Source organism: Mytilus trossulus, chromosome 14 (genome assembly GCF_036588685.1).
Source record: "Mytilus trossulus isolate FHL-02 chromosome 14, PNRI_Mtr1.1.1.hap1, whole genome shotgun sequence".
Classification (NCBI taxonomy): domain Eukaryota; kingdom Metazoa; phylum Mollusca; class Bivalvia; order Mytilida; family Mytilidae; genus Mytilus; species Mytilus trossulus.
In genome coordinates this window covers 64,873,709-64,896,426 of record NC_086386.1, presented here as the reverse complement: position 1 = coordinate 64,896,426, position 22,718 = coordinate 64,873,709, and the positions used below count along the sequence as shown (strand labels likewise).

Sequence of the window (22,718 nt, the reverse complement as noted above, 5' to 3'; positions counted from 1 at the left end):
GACCATATCTGAAGGTGGATTTCCCCCCACGCTTATAATCTTCCCACAATGCATCATTCTGCTTCAAAAATGGAGTCTAAGTTTGAAGTCGGAGACCTAGTCTGGTAAGAAAACATAGTAAAACGCAACTGAAATGATTCAATTAAGAAACTTATATAATGCAATACAAAAAATAACAATCTTTCATTTTTATTTTGAAGGGCGAAGATGAAAGGATTCCCGTCATGGCCAGGAAAGGTAAGATTATTTCGACCTCTTGCCAGACCGGCATGTCAACAATCTTAACAAATGCCAAAAGAGCTTAGAAAGGACACTTCCAATTGCTTACTGTAGTTATTAGTGATTATATATCATTTATTAAACATAAAAATTGTAAATATTATCTCTGTGATTGCTTGCAGCAGATATTTTTGATGTGAAAAATCCCATTAACTCGGTCAGAGCCGAGTTGTCTCCCCTGAGATTGAAACTATGCCATTGTTTCAGAAAACATTTTTAAAGTTCATCAAAAGGAATTGACAAATATAGTTGTGTTTATGCATTAAAGTCTTCTTAGAATACAGACACACTTGTGCATTAAGGAGACTTTTAGAGCCTTTATATAAAAATTCTATGCATTTTATGTTTCAGACTTTTGGTGTGCATTTTTTTTCAAGTCTGCAGAAAATTGCAAAATACACTCCTGAGTTGTACTTGAAAGGTTCCACTTGTTGACACAGTTTGAATTACTTGTTTTTGTGCAAAAAGATTTTTCCATATCAATCAATAAAGTCTTACATTTATCAATTTTTTATAATATATATGTTGAAAAAAATCTTTCCCCAACTTGGTTTATTATGGCATCCTTTGCTGGAATGAAAAAAAAATTGTACAGCAAAATCCAGTAAAGGATTAATAATCTGAAAATGCAATTAAATTATGTGAAAATGCAATTAAATTAAATTATATTAATCCTGTTCAGCCATGTCTTAGACAAATGTTAATTCATACAATAAAACTACAAGTACAAGCCTGATGTACATTTTAATAACAAAGAACTCATAAATCAGACTTGGAATGTACATTGTAGCATTCATTTAGATTTAAGCCAATGACTGTGATGTAAAGTATGTAAATAATTAGTTGAAGAATACACAACTACACTTGACAATTGAGTGGGTTAAGATGCAAAGTTAAGTGGTTCTGTTAATACACATGTAATATTTTCTCAAAATCATTTGACACTAAGAATTTAAAAAAACTAGAAAAAATAATTAAACACTTCTTGATATATTGGTATATGCAGAGGTTCATGTTTGCAATGAATCTTTATGAAAACTTTAATGGAATAACTTTTTAAAGATTATATTTTGTAGGTCATTGCTCCTAAAGATGAGGTTAAGAAACCTCTGAAGAAAACACTACATCACTTTGTCTTCTTCTTTGGATCAGAAAACTAGTGAGTAAAAACATTGAAAGAATATCTGATGATGATGCTAGATGTTGTTATGATTTTTATTCTCCATTTAAAGGGGAAATGATTATTTTTTAACCATGAACAAACATTTAATAGATACTTTTTAGTTGCTTATTTCATTCATCTCTTCTTGAATGTAATTTTGAAGTTTGAATGCTGCATACAATAACTGTTAAATCTCAAAAATATTACCTCTCATATGTACTTCATCTTAATGAGTTCTAATTTTATAGAATTGATATGGATAATTTATTTCTTCAGTTAGCAAATTTTGAGTACCAAAAGTTAATTATTTCATATAAGGGCTATTCCTGAAAAAAATGTAAGGGGGGGTTGGAAGGCAGTTTTTGTCAGCACCCGCCACCCATACAATTGTAATTGAGAATTATAGTGCATTATAGTGTGAAAAGTTGCTCTGATACCAATCACCCATGTATTATTAATACAATGTGCCTTCCAACCCCCCATACATTTTTTTCTGGAATAGCCCTAAGCTAAAATAAAGTTTCTTTTTGTGTTTTAGTGCCTGGATTCCAGAAGAGAATATTTATTTATATGCAGCCAACAGAAACAAGTTTAAATTGAACAGTAGAATACCTAAAGGATACAAGGAGGCGTTGGAGGCCATAGAAGATGAAGTGAAAGCACAACCTGCTACAGTAGGTCTCAAGGGTTAGGCCCAGAATGTGTCACAACTTACAATAGTGGGTTGGGGGTATTAATTTTTCATGTCCATCTCTGTTTTCCTGTCTGGTTTCAGGTTTAAGATACTGTAAATTCAGAGGTTTTTATTATCAAGATAAGTTTGACTGGTTAATAAGTAACAAATGTTGATATCTCAATGACACTTAAAATAGCACAAAATGTAATTAAAAACACAGTTCTGTCAAGATTTTGCAATTGATGGGTGAATTTCACTGATTTCATCAATTGTTGGAGTTGAATCCTGAGTTGTGGGGAATTTTTCAGCACAAAAAGGCAATCATGTTGATGCAAATAAAATTTAACTACAAGGTCAAAAAGAAGAGATCATAAGAAAAAATTAATACCGAAAAATGAAGAAATTTCTTAGCTGATTCCATTTTTAGCTCACCTGGCCCGAAGGGCCAAGTGAGCTTTTCCCATCACTTGGCGTCCGGCGTCTGGCGTCGTCCGTCGTCATTAGCTTTTACAAAAATCTTCTCCTCTGAAACTACTGGGCCAAATTTAACCAAACTTGGCCACAATCATAATTAGGGTATCTAGTTGAAAAAATGTGTGGCGTGACCTAGTCAACCATCCAAGATGGCCGCCACGGCTAAATATAGAACATAGGGGTAAAATGCAGTTTTTGGCTTATAACTCAAAAACCAAATATGTTTAGCAAAGTAAGATTAACAAATAAGTCAACATGACTGGAATGGTCAGTTGACCCCCTTAGGAGTTATTGTCCTTTAAATCAATTTTTAACACTTTTCATAAAATTTGTAAATTTTTATTAACATTTTCCACTGAAACTACTGGGCAGAGTTCATTATAGATTGAGATATTTGTAAGAAGCAAGACTGTTTATTACAGTAAGATTTACAAACACATCACCATCACCAAAACACAATTTTGTCATGAATCCATCTGCTTCCTTTGTTTATTCACATAAACCAAGCTGAGCGACACAGGCTCTTTAGAGCCTCTAGTTGTAAGATGCTGTAAATATGATCCTCTTACATCTTGAGCATGGTCATTCAAACATGCTGCATAGGTGTGAAATGTTATTTTTTCTAATTTTTAACAGTTTTTGATGTTACTGTTTAATTCAATAATTTTATTGATTAAAGAAATATTTTGTTTGGTGATTTCACATTTTCTATAATAAGTTTATCAAATTGATATATGATTTGAACCAATCAAAAATATTATAAAATTTGTTTTAGAATGCATCTAGTACATTTAAATCTGATTTTTGACATTTTTCCCTGATGAAAATTACTCACTGACACAGTATTTTCACTCCTGAACTAATTCAAATGAGTAAACTTATTTTTCACTTACAAAAGCTTGGCTAAACACTACTGGTTATGATTGTAAAAAAGATGGGTGTATGTCTAGCCTACAACTTGTGGCTTTTTCTGTGTATAAAAGTTTTTTGGTGCAGGATGAAATTATCTTTGTGAGCTTCCGTACCTATCAAAAATTATTTTTGTATAATTGCATTCCATAAAAGGAAGAAAAGTGATGCAATCAATGAAGTGTTGAACTTATAATAGCCCTGAGTTTATATTATATTTTTTTCTCAGAAAAATTCCAGGACACTGGAACTACCATCTATAGACGAAGAGTTGGCCCAGATTTTCCCAGGAAGTTCAGATAGTCCTATCAAAGATTACTCTAGAGAACCAATGGCTGGCAAGAAACCAAAGGTGAAAACAAGTTGATCTCAATAAATTACTGGGGCTTTCCTTAAAGTGTTGTTGTTAAAGGATCTTCTACATTGCATATATTAAAGTATTAATTTTTTAGCTCACCTGGCCCGAAGGGCCAAGTGAGCTTTTCCCATCACTTTGCGTCCGTCGTCCTGCGTCTGGCGTCCGTCGTCGTTAACTTTTACAAAAATCTTCTCCTCTGAAACTACTGGGCCAAATTAAACCAAACTTGGCCACTATCATCATTGGGGTATCTAGTTTAAAAAATGTGTCCGGTGACCCGGCCAACCATCCAAGATGGCCGCCATGGCAAAAAATAGAACATAGGGGGTAAAATGCAGTTTTTGGCTTGTAACTCAAAAACCAAAGCATTTAGAGCAAATCTGACATGAGGTAGAATTGTTAAACAGGTCAAGATCTACCTGCCCTGAAATTTTCAGATGAATCAGACAACCCGTTGTTAGGTTGCTGCCCCTGAATTAGTAATTTTAAGGAAATTTTGCAGTTTTGGGTTATTATCTTGAATATTATTATAGATAGAGATAAACTGTAAACAGCAATAATGTTCAGCAAAGTAAGATTTACAAATAAGTCAACATGACCGAAATTGTCAGTTGACCCCTTTAGGAGTAATTGACCTTTATAGTCAATTTTTAACCATTTTTTCGTAAATCTTAGTCATCTTTTACAAAAATCTTCTCCTCTGAAACTACTGGGCTAAATTAATCCAAACTTGGCCACAATCATCTTTGGGGTATGTAGTTTGAAAAATGTGTCCGGTGACCCGGCCATCCAACCAAGATGGCCACCATGGCTAAAAATAGAACATGGGGGTAAAATGCAGTTTTGGGCTTAAAACATAAAAACCAAAACATTTAGAGCAAATCTGACATGGGATAAAATTGTTTATCAGGCCAAGATTTATCTGCTCTGAAATTTTCTGATGAATCAGACAACCCGTTGTTGGGTTGCTAACCCTGAATTGTTAGTTTTAAGGAAAGTATGCTGTTTTTGGTTAGTATCTTGAATATTATTATAGTTTAGGGCTATTCCAGAAAAAAATGTAGGGGGGGGGGGGTTGGAAGGCACATTGTATTAATAATACATGGGTGATTGGTATCAGAGCAACTTTTCACACTATAATGCACTATAATTCTCAATTACAATTGTATGGGTGGCGGGTGCTGACAAAAACTGCCTTCCAACCCCCCCATACATTTTTTTCTGGAATCGCCCTAAAGATAAACTGTAAACAGCAATAATGTTCAGCAAAGTAAGATTTACAAATAAGTCAACTTGACTGAAATGGTCAATTGACCCCCTAAGGAGTTATTGTCCTTTAAAGTAAATTTTTAACAATTTTCATAAAATTTGTAAATTTTTACTAACATTTTCCACTGAAACTACTGGGCCAAGTTCATTATAGATAGAGATAATTTTAAGCAGCAAGAATGTTCAGTAAAGTTAGATGTGTAAACACATCACCATCACCAAACCACAATATTGTCATGAATCCATCCTCTTCCTTTTTTTAATATTCACAAAGACCAAGGTGAGCGACACAGGCTCTTTAGAGCCTCTAGTTTTTTGTACAAATCTGTCAATTGTGTACCATAATTGGTACAATAAACATAAGAAATGTACTTCTATAGAAATAATTTTAAATTATTAAAGAAATGTAAGGTTCAACAGGGAAGTGAAAAAAAACCTGCATGAATAATTTTAAACCTATAACTATGTATATTTATATATTTATTACATGTACAAGCAGAGGCGGGGTGTCTTCATTTGTTTCAGTAATGCTAATTATGATCTTGGAAACTATAACAGATAGACAATACTCTGCAGCTTATAACTTTTATATCTGTTCTTATGTTACTTAAACTGATAATCATTAACTGTAAATATTAAAATTAGTCACATAATTGACTTTTTTTATATTTTATAAATTTATGTAATATTTCTTTAATATTTTATTATTATTATCAGTTGAAAAAAGATGCAACAACAGTAAAAGATAAGAAAGAAAGAAAGGTGAGTAGCTTTTAGCGTTGTTATATGGATTCCACCACTGCAACAAGTGTGTTAAGATATTTCTCTGTAGAGACAGTTTAATTTTAATATTTAAAGTGTAAGGCTTGCTGAGCTTTTTAAATATTTAAAAATTAACTATTGAGAGTGGAGAAATGTTGTAGTACAAGACTTATAGTGGTGGAATCTATTTCCCTAAGGATTTTTATCCATCCTTTTGATTTTTTAAAGATTTGCAGAAAGTTGTGTTCTTTATATGTAACATCATCAGACATGGTTGCCTTTTTTAGCTCACCTGGCCCGAAGGGCCAAGTGAGCTTTTCTCATCACTTGGCGTCCGTTGTCGTCTGTCGTCGTTAACTTTTACAAAAATCTTTTCCTCTGAAACTACTGGGCGAAATCAAACCAGACTTGGCCACAATCATCATTAGGGTATCTAGTTTAAAAAATGTGTGGCGTGACCCGGTCAACCAACCAAGATGGCCGCCACGGCTAAAAATAGAACATAGGGGTAAAATGCAGTTTTTGGCTTATAACTCAAAAACCAAAGCATTTAGAGCAAATCTGACATGGGGTAAAAATGTTTATCAGGTCAAGATCTATCTGCCCTGAAATTTTCAGATAAATCGGTCAATCGGTTGTTGGGTTGCTGCCCCTGAATTGGTAAATTTGAAGAAATTTTGCTGTTTTTGTTTATTATCTTGAATATTATTATAGTTAGAGATAAACTGTAAACAGCAATAATGTTCAGCAAAGTAAGATCTACAAATAAGTCAACATGACCTAAATGGTCAATTGACCCCTTAAGGAGTTATTGCCCTTTATAGTCAATTTTTAACAATTTTCATTAATTTGGTAAATTTATGTAAATAATTACCAAATATAGTTCTCTGTTACTAATGGGCAAAGTTCATGATAGATATAATTGTAAGAAGCAAAATCGTTCAGTAAAGTAAGAACTTCAAACACATCACCATCACCAAAATACAATTTTGTCATGAATCCATTTGTGTCCTTTGTTTAATATGCACATAGACCAAGGTGAGCGACACAGGCTCTTTAGAGCCTCTAGTTTCATGACGTCACAATAGGAAAATTCAGAAGAAACCAAAAAAATGGCTACATAATTAAATTTTGACCAATATTTGCCGAGAACAGACATATTCCACTAGTGAGGAGAAATATTTTTCTCACACAGAGTGACAGATTAAGAAATGTGAAAATAGCACAAAAATTAAAGAAAATCATATCTGTTACTAAATTACCTGTTAGCATTGTACATTTGGAGACTTGTTTCTCTATTTTTTTTCAAAACTGTTTGATACAACCTGAAAGAGAGACAGACATGCTGTAATTCTCAAATCATACACAGAAAACTCAAAGATAGTAACAGAAACTATCATTTTTATTGTTGAAAAAGCAAGACATAGCAATCCTACATTCATTCCTCAGCATTAACGTCCACAAATATACACTCTGTGGTTCTTAAAAGTTTTTAAAGTTCTGATAAATTAAACTTTTTCTGCATTTCTACCTAACTTAACCAGAAGCTTTAAATGATCCATAAGATAGTAAATTTTGATGAAAAACAATAAATTCTGTTTATCCATATTTTACTTATAAATGGACTTAGTTTTTCTGCCAGTTAACATAACATTCACTCTATAGTTAAAGTTAATTTTCCATGCCCCACCTACGATAGTAGAGAGGCATTATGTTTTCTGGTCTGTGTATCCATTTGTTCGTCTGTCCCGCTTCAGGTTAAAGTTTTTGGTCAAGGTAGTTTTTGATGAACTTGAAATCCAATCAATTTGAAACTTAGTATTCATGTTTTCTTATGATAAGATCTTTCTAATTTTTATGCCAAAGAGAGTTTTTACCCCAATTTCACGGTCCACTGAACACATAAAAAAGGATAGTGCAAGTGGGGCATCCATGTACTGGGGACACATTCTTGTTTTAGATCCTTCTAAAACTACCGGATTTGTACCAAACTTTGACAGAAGTTTAGTGTTGATGATCAAAAGCTAGTATTTTAAAGGAAATTTTGCTAAAATTTATTTCCTGTTTTTCCCTATCTTACTTTCAAATGGACTTCCAGTTAAATTTCAAACAGTCTGCAGTTAAAGTTTCTAAAACTTTTATTAGATTTATAACCATCCTTGATTTTTTCCAAACTTCTTACAATTAAAGATAGTATCTTGAGGAAAATTTTGATAATTTTTTCCCCATTTTTGTTGAGCCTGTGACTTTTGTAGCAAAAGCAAGACATGGTGATCCTACATTCCGTCGACTTCTATCACTCTGAAAATATAAACAACAGCAAAAGTAGGCGAGACACTAGGTTCCGTATTACCCTTAACATTTTTTTTCTCACATGAATAATTAAACTAAATATAGTATAATTTTATTTTAGTCCATAGGCACAGGAACTGTTGGTCGTCCTCCAAAAGTAAAAGATGAGACAAGTAGAAAGGTTTGTCTGTTAGATACATACGATATCAGTATTCATTGAGCTACATACGATATCAGTATTCATTGAGCTACATAAGATATCAGTATTCATTGAGCTACATTAGATATCAGTATTCATTGAGCTACATTAGATAACAGTATTCATTGAGCTACATAAGATATCAGTATTCATTGAGCTACATAAGACATCATTATTCATTGAGCTACATAAGATATCAGTATTCATTGAGCTACATAAGATATCAGTATTCATTGAGCTACATAAGATATCAGTATTCATTGAGCTACATAAGATATCAGTATTCATTGAGCTACATAAGACATCAGTATTCATTGAGCTACATAAGATATCAGTATTCATTGAGCTACATAAGACATCAGTATTCATTGAGCTACATAAGATATCAGTATTCATTGAGCTACATTAGATATCAGTATTCATTGAGCTACATAAGACATCAGTATTCATTGAGCTACATAAGATATCAGTATTCATTGAGCTACATAAGATATCAGTATTCATTGAGCTACATAAGACATCAGTATTCATTGAGCTACATAAGACATCAGTATTCATTGAGCTACATAAGACATCAGTATTCATTGAGCTACATAAGACATCAGTATTCATTGAGCTACATAAGATATCAGTATTCATTGAGCTACATAAGATATCAGTATTCATTGAGCTACATAAGACATCAGTATTCATTGAGTTTCATAAGATATCAGTATTCATTGAGCTACATTAGATATCAGTATTCATTGAGCTACATAAGATATCAGTATTCATTGAGCTACATAAGATATCAGTATTCATTGAGCTACATAAGACATCAGTATTCATTGAGCTACATAAGACATCAGTATTCATTGAGCTACATAAGACATCAGTATTCATTGAGCTACATAAGATATCAGTATTCATTGAGCTACATAAGATATCAGTATTCATTGAGCTACATAAGATATCAGTATTCATTGAGCTACATAAGACATCAGTATTCATTGAGCTACATAAGACATCAGTATTCATTGAGCTACATAAGATATCAGTATTCATTGAGCTACATAAGACATCAGTATTCATTGAGCTACATAAGACATCTAGATATCAGGATTCATTGAGCTACATAAGACATCTAGATATCAGGATTCAATGAGCTACATAAGACATCAGTATTCATTGAGCTACATAAGATATCAGTATTCATTGAGTTTCATAAGATATCAGTATTGATTGAGCTACATTAGATATCAGTATTCATTGAGCTACATAAGATATCGGTATTCATTGAGCTACATAAGACATCAGTATTCATTGAGCTACATAAGATATCGGTATTCATTGAGCTACATAAGATATCGGTATTCATTGAGCTACATAAGATATCGGTATTCATTGAGCTACATAAGACATCAGTATTCATTGATGGTCATTAAACTGCAATATCTGCACTCTTGATTTTTTTTAACAATCCTCCAAATTAGCAAAGGACCAACAGGACATCCTGTTTTAAGATATATTTGATGCTGTCGATATTTGTTAATTTTGTAATACATTATTAAGAAAAATTTGATAAATCCTCAATTTGGTCCTGTTTATGCCAAACCACAATTTCTATGACTGTTTTAGAAGGGTGAAACAAGGAGAACCTTTGAGCCTGTCTTTTATATTCTTTCTACATCAAACAAAATGATGAAAACAATAACATAATTAAATTCAAAAATGTTTGAAAATAGACATGATATTACCAAACTTAGATTAAGTGATACTAATTTTTGATTGAAAAAGGGATACTTAGTTGACTAACTGATAGACCAATTTGACAATCAACATACTAATAATTTTTCAGAGTACTGGTTCGTTGCCTGTGAAAAAGAGAATGTCATCTTTAAGTGAGGAAGAATTGAAAGCCAAGAAACAAAAGTTGTTTGCAGAAGGAAGAATGAACACAAAAATCAAAGCTAAACCTTCCACAAATTCAGTACAGGTAATAAAATTACAGTTGCAGACGGTTTAAACTAGATATACAGAATGTCTTTCTTAGAAAAGTCATGTTTTATTGGAAGATTTACTGTTTTTATACGCCTGTTTACAGGATGTTTTATGGTAAATAATTGTCCGTCCTTCTGTCGTCAACATCTTAGACAATAACTCAAAATCGCTTTAACCAATTTCATGAAATTTTGGTGAATTGTTTATATCGTGAGCTTTACTAGTTTACAGACAATATCTTGAAAGTGCTTTAAGCAGATTTCATGAAACTTTGGCGACTTACTTCTATCAATTAAGATAACCTCCCTTTAGTATTTCATTAATTTCTTGTATGACATTGAGAAGTTATTGAACATGAGACCAAGGTTGGTCTAATACCGGCAAATACTGGTCAATACTGGCGAATACTGGTCAATTGAAATTTTAATAGTACTTTACTATATAATCTAGTCTCTACCTCAGGTTAATTACTTGGCAAATGGATGATAGATATAGTCACAAGACTAAAAGTCACTTATTCACTAAATTGAATTAGGACAAAAAGTCACAATTTATTAGTTTAGGAACAAACATGGTTTAATGAAGATTTATCACATTTTTAGCTCAGGCCAAGTGAGCTTTTCTCATCACTTGGCGTCCGTCGTCCAGCGTCGTAAACTTTTACAAAAATCTTCTCCTCTGAAACTACTGGGCCAAATTAAAACAAACTTGGCTACAATCATCATTGGGATATCTAGTTTTAAAAATGTGTGGCGTTACCCGCCAAACCAACCAAGATGACCGCCATGGCTAAAAATAGAACATAGGGGTAAAATGCAGTTTTTGGCTTATAACTCAAAAACCATAGCATTTAGAGCAAATCTGATATGGGGTTAATTTGTTCAGATTTATCTGCCCTGAAATTTTCAGATGAATCGGACAATCAGTTGTTGGGTTGCTGCTCCTGAATTGGTAATTTTAGGGAAATTTTGCTGTTTTTGGTTATTATCTTAAATATTATTATAGATAGAGATAAACTGTAAACAGCAATAAGGTTCAGCAAAGTAAGATTTACAAATAAGTCAACATGACCAAAATGGTCAGTTGACCTGTTTAGGAGTTATTGCCCTTTAAAGTCAATTTTTAACCATTTTTCGAATATCTTAGTAATCTTTTACAAAAATCTTCTCGGAAACCACAGGGCCAAATATAATCCAAACTTGGCCACAATCATCTTTGGGGTATCTAGTTTAAAAAATGTGTGGCGTGACTCGCCAAACCAACCAAGATGGCCGCTATGGCTAAAAATAGAACATAGCGGTAAAACACAGTTTTTGGCTTATAACTCAAAAACCAAACCATTTAGAGCAAATCTGACCGGTGTAAAATTGTTTATCTGGTCAAGATCTATCTGCCCTGAAATTTTCAGATGAATCAGAGAACCATTATTGGGTTGCTGTCCCTGAATTGGTAATTTTAAGGAAATTTTGCTTTTTTTGGTTATTATCTTAAATATTATTATAGATAGAGATAAACTGTAAAAAGCAATAATGTTCAGCAAAGTAAGATTTACAAATAAGTCAACATGACCAAAATGGTCAGTTGACCTGTTTAGGAGTTATTGCCCTTTAAAGTCAATTTTTAACCATTTTTCGTATATCTTAGTAATCTTTTACAAAAATCTTCTCGGAAACCACAGGGCCACATATAATCCAAACTTGGCCACAATCATCTTTGGGGTATCTAGTTTAAAAAATGTGTGGCGTGACCCGCCAAACCAACCAAGATGGCCGCTATGGCTAAAAATAGAACATAGCGGTAAAACACAGTTTTTGGCTTATAACTCAAAAACCAAACCATTTAGAGCAAATCTGACCGGTGTAAAATTGTTTATCTGGTCAAGATCTATCTGCCCTGAAATTTTCAGATGAATCAGAGAACCCGTTATTGGGTTGCTGTCCCTGAATTGGTAATTTTAAGGAAATTTTGCTTTTTTTGGTTATTATCTTGAATATTATTATAGATAGAGATAAACTGTAAACAGCAATAAGGTTCAGCAAAGTAAGATTTACAAATAAGTCAACATGACCAAAATGGTCAGTTGACCCCTTTAGGAGTTATTGCCCTTTTAAGTCAATTTTTAACCATTTTTCATAAATTTTATATATCTTTTACAAAAATCTTCTTCTCTGAAACTGCTGGGCCAAATTAATCCAAACTTGGCCACAATCATCTCTGGGGTATCTAGTTCTAAAAATGTGTGGCGTGACATGCCAAACCAACCAAGATGGCCACTATGGCTAAAAATAGAACATAGGGGTGAAATGCAGCTTTTGGCTTATAACTCAAAAACCAAAGCATTTAGAGCAAATCTGACATGTGGTAAAATTGTATATCAGGTCAAGATCTATCTGCCCAGAAATTTTCAGATGAATCAGAAAACCTGTTGTTGGGTTGCTGTCCCTGAATTGGTAATTTTAAGGAAATTTTGCTGTTTTTGGTTATTATCTTGAATATTATTATAGATAGAGATAAACTGTAAACAGCAATAAGGTTCAGCAAAGTAAGATTTACAAATAAGTCAACATGACCAAAATGGTCAGTTGACCCCTTTAGGAGTTATTGCCCTTTAAAGTCAATTTTTAACCATTTTTCATAAATTTTATATATCTTTTACAAAAATCTTCTCCTCTGAAACTGCTGGGCCAAATTAATCCAAACTTGGCCACAATCATCTCTGGGGTATCTAGTTCAAAAAATGTGTGGCGTGACATGCCAAACCAACCAAGATGGCCACTATGGCTAAAAATAGAACATAGGGGTGAAATGCAGCTTTTGGCTTATAACTCAAAAACCAAAGCATTTAGAGCAAATCTGACATGTGGTAAAATTGTATATCAGGTCAAGATTTATCTGCCCAGAAATTTTCAGATGAATCAGAGAACCCATTGTTGGGTTGCTGTCCCTGAATTGGTAATTTTAAGGAAATTTTGCTGTTTTTGGTTATTATCTTGAATATTATTATAGATAGAGATAAACTGTAAACAGCAATAAGGTTCAGCAAAGTAAGATTTACAAATAAGTCAACATGACCAAAATGGTCAATTGACCCCCAAGGAGTTATTGTCCTTAATAGTCAATTTTAAACAATTTTCATAAAATTTTTAAATTTTTACTACTGGTAACATTTTACACAGAAACTACTGGGCCAAGTTCATTATAGATAGTGATAATTGTAAGCAGCAAGAATGTTCAGTAAAGTAAGATGTACAAACATATCACCATCACCAAAACATAATTTTGTCATGAATCCATCTGCTTCCTTTGTTTGATATTCACATAGACCAAGGTGTTTGTCATGAATCCATCTGTTTCCTTTGTTTGATATTCACATAGACCAAGGTGAGCGACACAGGCTCTTAAGAGCCTCTAGTTATTTAATCATACAACATATATAGTCATTTACACCATGAAGTCAGTCACTTAAAAGAAACTATATAACATCTGGTTTTCTTCACAGTTATTTTGACAGATGCAATTGAAAATAATAAAAATATAAATTAATTCATTGTTTCAAACAATTTTCAGAAATCACTTTTATGACCCTTTTCCTGTTACATGTATGTCAACATTTATTATGGAACAGTTGTTAAAGTAATTAAACTTTTGACACCTGTTAGCCAATTTATAGGTAATGCTCTGATAATATATATTGCTAGTCACTTGTAATTCTATTTACCTGTAAAAAAAAATCTTGATTTATACATGTTAAAATAAATGATTTAGCAATTTTATATGCATACCAAAAGTATGCAATAAAATTACCCCTAAGAATTTAAGTGGTAATTTATAATGTTTTATAGTAAATAATATACCAATACAATAAGTCGAAACACTTTCACCAATTTGCGAGAAACCTAGGTGAATTGTGTATATTTATTGACATGAGTTTGTTTTTTATTGTTATGAATTTTAGAGTTTATGTTATGAATTTTAGATTTTATGTTTCCAAGTTATGTGGTTTTATTCATGGGAAAAAGGGAAATTTTCCAGATTTTCGTAAAATAACTCAAAAATTCTTCCGTCAGTTTTCATGAAACTTGTGTGAATTCTTTATATCTAACCATAAGCTCCTTTTGGATTTTTTCAAATTTTTCGCTTATTTTTCACTTCGGATCACGTGATGGACTATTTCTGAATGAATCATTTCCGTTGTATTAAGTTACTTCGCGGTACCAGTCTAATAAATTTTACAAAATGGCGACTTTAGAAGTCAAAATAAACAAAGATTTCAACATTGACATCTATTTTTTTTAATTAAAAGAATATATAGAGAGGCATATATGAATGAAATGAGATGAAATAAATCTACCGCATTTCCCGAAGACACTCACAAACTTGTTTTACGAACTTCGAACAAACGATGATTTTTAAAAACGGTCAAACACAGGGGTTTGTTACAAATTTATTGCCGGGTTTACTATCCATACGAACTGCGAAAATGAGCAAGTCTTTGAAGTATTAATTATCACCTATTCGAACTTATAATTGTTTAGTCAGCAATTATACAGTAATGAATTTTACCATTTGAAAACATTTGAGAGGATATGATTAGAAAAACAAACCCCAAGCTGATACGACTTGAGGAAATTCACTTTTTCGATGTCCAACTTGGATGAAGCCATTTGAATATTATAAAACGTTAAGGTCAGAAAAATGAGAAATCATTATGCTAAAAAATGTCAATCCCTGTCAAACGTCGTAAGGTTAACAGTACACTGCTTAAGTGGGTTACAAAACCCAACACAGAAGCTGACTATGACTTAATTGTTGGTTATATACATGTTCTGCCACATCACCTGTTAGTGCTAAGAAATCTTCACATAGACAGTCTGGTATAGACCCAGCATGGGAAAAAACTTCTCCTTGGGTTTTATACACAGATAATATGAGGATTATATGAATTAACAATGGAGAAAAAAAGACTCTTCTTCTATATCCAGACAATAACATTAACAAACAAAGGGGTATTAACTTCCATGAGCATGATGAGGACATCATTATAAGAGAAAACATCAATAGCATAATATAAGAAAAACACATAACAAATCAATTACAAACAAACCGCACGCCGCGACAAAGTTACTGAGAATTGTCAAAAATTATGCGCTTACCACAGCGCTATCCAAAAATCCAGGGGAGAACACTGCATATAGTTTTACCCTTTTCCATCATTCCGTCATTCCCTCATTCTGTCATTCTGCAACAAACCATTATACAGACTTTTTTTATACGACCGCAAAAATAATGGCGGTCGTATATTTGTATAACGTTGTTGTCGTCTGAAGACGGATAGTTTCCGGATAATAACTTTAGAATAAGTAAATAGGGTAATAGTAAAAAATTGGGGTTATGGTCCCGAAGGTTTAGGAATTAGGGGCCGAGAGGGGCCCAAAACAAGCATTTATCTAGTGTCAGGACAACTTTAGTATAAGTAAATAGAAATCAATAAAATTTAAAAAAAAAAAGGGGCCAAAAACAAGCATTTTTGTAGTATCAAGACAATAAATTTGAGTTATCTTTCTTTGTCTAGAAAGGTTGTTGAATCCCCTAAAACCAATACCCTATGAAATCTTCTTTGAAAATTGGAGTTATCTTTCTTTGTCCAGAATAGAAGTTGAATCAACTTAAGTCAATGCTATATACAATATACAATGCAATATTCACTTATATACTACCAACTGATAAATTAAAGCAATCTTTACCATTCAGTGATTACAAGCACTTTGATAACCATTCTAGGGTTATGCCCCTTTACAAGTTTGAACAAAATTGAAGACTTTTTTAGTTTCTGTTCTCTTAACTTAATTTAATGAAATGTGTATATAATGCTTATTACCTCTAAACTCAGTTTAAGTTCAATTTTTGTCAGCGTCACTTTTACAGTTCTAAAGTAATGTCCCTTTATAACGTTATATGATAGCGGGGGCATTGTCTGTGTCCCTTTGGACACATTCCCCATTTATTTTTTTAGAAGTTACTATTAATTGATATTAATTTTAACCATGACATTTTATATTTTAATATTTTATGATGTATTTAAATGAGTAGTTATTGTTGCAAACTCTATTAGTATTTGAATTGAGATCATTTTTGGATTAAGGGAAAGGGGGAGGTGAATTTTTCTCATATCAGATTTCAGAAATTAAAAAGAAAATTTCTTCAAATATATTTTTGTTTGAGAGGATTAATATTCAACAGCATAGTGAATTGCTCAAAAGCAAAATAAAAAAATTTAAGATCATTAGACCACATACATTCTGTGTCAGAAACCTATGCTGTGTCAACTATTTAATCACAATCCAAATTCAGAGCTGTATCCAGCTTGAATGTTGTGTCCATACTTGCCCCAACTGTTCAGGGTTCGACCTCTGCGGTTGTATAAAGCTGAGCCCTTCGGAGCATCTGGTTCTAAACGCTTTCATTTATTGGGTTGATTTTTGGTATGGGACAACTAACCATGATGAGTTACAGACATGACAGATCAAGTTTAAGTTTCGTTCTGCTCCGCTAATATTTGCCAAAATGTTTTGGTTAAAGTTTTTGAAATTTTACATTGGATTCCATTGAGTGTGTAGCGAAAGGTAATATCTTTGGTTAGCTTGCTTGTTAGCTGAACCGTGAAGTCATTATTAGGTTAGGTATACTACCCTCCTTTCGAAAGTAGCATAGTCCAACACACAGATGGATTGGTTTTCTGTCGGACTAATCTATGCTTAAAGTAGGGTAGTTTACCTAACCTAACAATGACTTAACAGTTCAGCTAACAAGCAAGCTAACCAAAGATATTACCTTTGGCTACACACTCAATGGAATCCCCTGTAATAACTTTCTCAAACTATCCTGGATTTCAACCAAACTTGGACATGTTTATGATCATAAGAAGTGGCGGATCCAGAACTTTTCCTTAGGGGGGGCCCGCTCAAGTCATGCTTAAATGATTCCCTATATAATCAACCAAATTTTTCCTACGAAATGGGGGGGGGGGGGGGGGGGGGGGGCGAGCCCCCCAGGGCCCCCCTGGATCCGTCTATGATAAGATATACTTAGCCAAAAAAGTTTTGCAACAAAAATATAAAATTTTATTTTATTACAGTCTCTTAACAATATGTTATTTTAATAATAACAAAATGGAATCATGACAAGTCAGAGGCAACATGAATGTTTATCACTCACAATCACTAGGGATTTCTTTGTAAGGAGCTCAATAGGGTCAAAATTGAGTATAGTGTTATTCAAAATCAATGTCTCGTCCATACTCCATGTGCATTGATGATGGATAAGCAATCACTCCAGTTGCTGCCCTTAGTCTATGCAATACTCTTGTGGCCAGAAAAAACGTGCCATGTGTTGACGTAGCGCTCCTCCTTTGAAGTTATTTTTGTTGTTGTCTACCAGAACTTGACCTTTCCTGTGCAGTTCCAATTTGTCTATACATGTTCTTTAGTCTTAAACTGTTGACTTATGCACATCAAATCGAGATGTGATGACGGCAACACTCATATCAGCATCAACCATTCTTTTTGCTTTCTGACGGTCAGTTTCAGAGAGGCCTGGTTGATGCCCCATACAATTTTTTTATCGATGATGTGTCTCTGAACGCCAGTGAAAAATAAATTTCAAATTTCTTCTTAAAAATACTGGTTATGAAGGTAAAACATCTATTATACATGTGAAGCTTATGGCACCAAATCAATCACCTGGGAAAAAACCTGTTTAAAATTACATGTACACCTAAAGATTATATCAATTATGATTTAAACAAAATTTTGGCAGAATAGACAAACTTGGACAGAAGTTTGTTTATGATCAAAAGCTAGTATCTAGAAGGAAGTTTTGTTAAATTTTTGTACCTGTTTATCAATATTTCATTTATAAATGGACATTACATACAACGAAGTTGTTGGTGCTATATAGTTTTACTCTTGTCCGTCATTCTGTCATTCCATAATTCCGTAATTCTGTCATTCTGTCATTCTGTCATTCCGTCATTCTTATTCAGCAACAAACCATTATACAGACTTTTTTTCTAAACGCCTTGAGATATTGGCCTGATTTTTGGTATGTAAGCTAACCATGATGAGTTACAGATCAAGATTGACATTTGTTCCGCTCCTCTAACTTTTGCCGAAATTACGGGCTTTGGACTTTAATACATTGTTGAAAATCACAGTTAAACAGATTTTGTTTCTAAACGCCTGCAGATATTTGGCTGATTTTTGGGATTAGAGTTAACCATGTTAACCATGATGAGTTACAGATCAAGTTTAAGTTTTGTTCCACACACCTTATATATTTTTGCCAAATTTACAAGCTTTGGACTTTGATAAATTGTTGAAAATCACAGTTATACAGACTTTTTTCTAAACTAAGGGAAATTAAGACTTTGAAAATTGTTGAAAATCACAGTTATATGGACTTTTTTTATACACCTTTAGATTTAGAGGCATCATGTTTGTGTCCACATGAGTTGTTGAAATTGCTGTTTTAAAACTTTTTGAGACAGGGCCATTCGTGTCGTTTTGACACATCTAGTTATTAGTTTTTCCACCTTTTTAGCTCACCGGGCCCGAAGGGCCAAGTGAGCTTTTCCCATCACTTGGCGTCTGTTGTCAGGCGTTGTCGTCCTGCGTCCGTCGTCATTAACTTTTACAAAAATCTTCTCCTCTGAAACTACTGAACCAATTCCAACCAAACTTCATCTGATTGATTCCTAGGGTATCTAAAATAAAGTTTGTGTTTTAATTCCCATTTCATCAAAAAACATGGCTGCCATGGCTAAAAATAGAACATAGGGGTAAAATGCAGTTTTTGGCTTATAACTCAAAAACCAAAGCATTTAGAGCAAATCTGACATGGGGGTAAAATTGTTTATCAGGTCAAGATCTATCTGCCCTGAAATTTTCAGATGAATCAGACAACCCATTGTTGGGTTGCTGCCCCTAAATTGGTAATTTTAAGGAAATTTTACTGTTTTTGGTTATTATCTTGAATATTATTATAGATGGAGATAAACTGTAAACAGCAATAATGTTCAGCAAAGTAAGATTTACAAATAAGTCAACATGACCAAAATTGTTAGTTGACCCCTTTAGGAGTTATTGCCCTTTATAGACAATTTTTAACCATTTTTCGTAAATCTTGGTTAACTTTTACAAAAATCTTCTTCTCTGAAACTACTAGGCCAAATTTTACAAAACATAGCCAGAATCATTATAAGGCTATCTAGTTTAAAATTTGTGTTTTGTGACTGGGCAAACCAACCAAGATGGCCGCCATGGCTAAAAATAGAACATAGGGGTAAAATGCAGTTTTTGGCTTATAACTCAAAAACTAAAGCATTTAGAGCAAATCTGACAAGTGGTAAAATTGTTTATCTGGTCAAGATCTATCTGCTCTGAAATTTTTAGATGAATCTGACAACTAGTTGTTAGGTTGCTGCCCCTAAATTGGTAATTTTAAGGAAATTTTGCTGTGTTGGGTTATTATCTTGAATATTATTATAGATAGAGATAAACTGTAAACAGCAATAATGTACAGCAATTTAAGACTCAAAAATAAGTCAAAATGACCAAAATGGTCAATTGACCCCCTAGAAGTTATTGTCCTTTATAATCAATTTTTAACAATTTTCATAAAATTTGTAAATTTTTACTTACATTTTCCACTGAAACTACACGGACAAGTTAATTATAGATGGAGATAATTGTAAGCAGCAAGAATGTTCAGTTAAGTAAGATGTACAAACACATCACAATCACCTAAACACTATTTTGTCATGAACTTGTCTGCTTCCTTTGTTAAATCACATATACCAAGGTGAGCGACACAGGTTCTTTAGAGCCTGTAGTTGTTGAGCCTGCGATTAACAGCAAAAGTAGGCGAGACATAGGGTTTCGCTGAACCCTTACGATTTTTTTCTAAGAAACTCACATTTTAATCCTTTTTATGGTCTTTTAGAGGTGCATATTGGTTAATAAAAGAGAAGAACAAAAACAAAAGTTTCTGAATTGACAGTAATGAATTCCCAGTACAATGTCAAAAGAATGTGCATATTAAGTTAGAAAAAATATTTGTGTATTTTCTTGAAGAATATATGTGTATTAAGATGCAATATATGTCATATATGTGTATTTTGTATTTTAGGACATACCAATGGATGTGAATCAAGAAGACTTGCCTTTGTCTCCTCCCCGGGAATCTCCAACCAAATCTCCAAACTCATCAACACATAACAAATCAGCACCAGGTTTACTAATAGAGGAGGCCGTCAAAAAACCTCTAAAACCTATCATACCGACACCGCTCAGGATTGGCTTCCTGGGACTAGGGATTATGGGACAGGGCATGGTAATGAATCTCCTCAGATCTGGACATGAAGTCACAGTATGGAACAGAACAGCTCAAAAAGTAAGTTAGGGTGAATGCTTTCCTCGTTGTAAAGTAAAATAACATGGGTGGGAAAAATTATTTAAATATTCAATGTATACCGTATAGCGGGTTATTTTCATGATGTAAAATTTTGCGATTTTCAATGAATAAGGTATACGAAATATTTTGGCGGTTTATATTTGAGCGGATTCAAAACTTTTATCAAGACCTGCATGTACACTTTTGGCGGAATTTATTTTGGCGATTTTGATCTATCTACTAAAATAAAAGAAAATTTACACCCTGTGAAAATAACCTGTTGTACGGTATATCTACATTGGAATCTGTACGGGTTGATAAAGTTTTCTATGTGTATTAGTTGTGAAGAGTATATGTCTTTCTATCAAATGGCCTTCACATTATTTTCAGCAACTTTCTATGCCCGTATGTACAATGCACATATGTATAAATGTATGTGTGTGTGTATGTCCTAAAGTTGGTATCTGTTCTCTTACTTAAGTTTGCCTGTATCAAATGATATTACCAATGTAATTTCAACTGATCAGGCGGAGCTTACGTTTTAATTTGCATACAGACATTCCATTTGAAGATGTGTGTGATAAGGATGATTGCCGTTATAATTATTTCTGATTTCCAATCACCTATCAGTGTCATCAAAGGAATTTATAAAAGAATGACTGGACATTTCATTAATGAGTTTATCCTAAAACACCTATCTATAGATGGACTGGTTTATTATGAGCGAACCGGTTAAACTCAGCCCAGTCGAGTGAAATAAATCTAGTAATATGAAAAAGTAAAATCACAAAAATACTGAACTCTTGCAACTAAAAAAAAATTCAAAACTAAAAGTCCCAAGTCAAAGGCTCAAACAACTGTCATATTCCGGACTTAGTAAGGGCATTTTCTTATGAAGAAAATGGTGGAGTTAACTTGGTTTTATAGCTTGCTAAACCTCTCACTTGTTTGACAGTTGCTTCAAATTCCATTAAATTGACAACAATTTGTGAACAAAACAAACAAACATAATAGGTAAATATGTCAAAAATAGAGTTACAACTTATACACAAGGCTTATAACCACAAAACACAGATCAAGTTTGAATTTTGGTCGTGTTACTTTTACCATTCTAGAGTTATGCCCCTTTATAAATGGGAAAATTGCTGAATTTTTTGTTTCCGCTCACTGAATTAAGTTTGCCTCAGGTAGCACTCCACAGTTAGAAAATAAAATTAAAAATGAGCCCCAAAATGTTTTATCATCTCCTATTCCTGGATTTCTAATACATTAACCTAACTGTTTGTGTTGTACATGTGCATATGTATGTAATCAGTATCTTCCATAGATTTGATTTTCAAAAGTTAATAGGGTGAAAATAAATTCCTTTTATCTGTATCCATGGCAACATTCTGCATTTATTTCCAATAAAATATGGTCTCAATTCCCCCCACAATTTGGATCGAACTAGAATTTCAATGCCTTTGAGTGATACCTTTTTAGAAACTGTTTTCCTAAATCTTCCTAATGATCAAATAAAAAATGGGTGTCTTTCGCCTCATTTTTTCATAAAATCCAATCACAAAGTTCGTGCGATAAAAAGTTGGAAAAAAACATTGCAATAATTGCCGGACCAATGTTAGGTAGGGACATGCAAATACGGACTGTTATACAGAAAACAGCCTATATTACATACATTACATAACCTTGATGATCATATAAACCCAATACAAAGGCTATTTTAATACTCAGCTATCCAAAAATGATTTTTATTGCACACTAGCTCTCATATTTGAAAAATCCACAGGGGCCAAAATGCGAAACTACACACCTAACTGTGGAGTGCTACTTCAACCAAATTTTATGAAACTTTAAACACAAAACATATTACTGCAACTCAGATTAAGTCCATATTTGGATAGCGTCACTT

General features: G+C 33.1%; 1 protein-coding gene across 1 annotated transcript in view; it reads left to right on the top strand.

The window, feature by feature from the left end:
• LOC134697077 (cytokine-like nuclear factor N-PAC) overlaps positions 1–22,718 on the top strand; it is a 45,686-nt gene continuing 22,968 nt past the window's right edge. Inside the window, exons 1-9 of the mRNA XM_063559110.1 lie at positions 1–104; positions 201–237; positions 1,356–1,438; positions 1,980–2,115; positions 3,730–3,852; positions 5,845–5,889; positions 8,303–8,362; positions 10,218–10,355; positions 20,546–20,809. Of these exons, the coding sequence (XP_063415180.1) occupies positions 49–104; positions 201–237; positions 1,356–1,438; positions 1,980–2,115; positions 3,730–3,852; positions 5,845–5,889; positions 8,303–8,362; positions 10,218–10,355; positions 20,546–20,809 (942 nt within the window). The 5' untranslated portion in view covers positions 1–48. The remainder of the gene's footprint in view (positions 105–200; positions 238–1,355; positions 1,439–1,979; positions 2,116–3,729; positions 3,853–5,844; positions 5,890–8,302; positions 8,363–10,217; positions 10,356–20,545; positions 20,810–22,718) is intronic.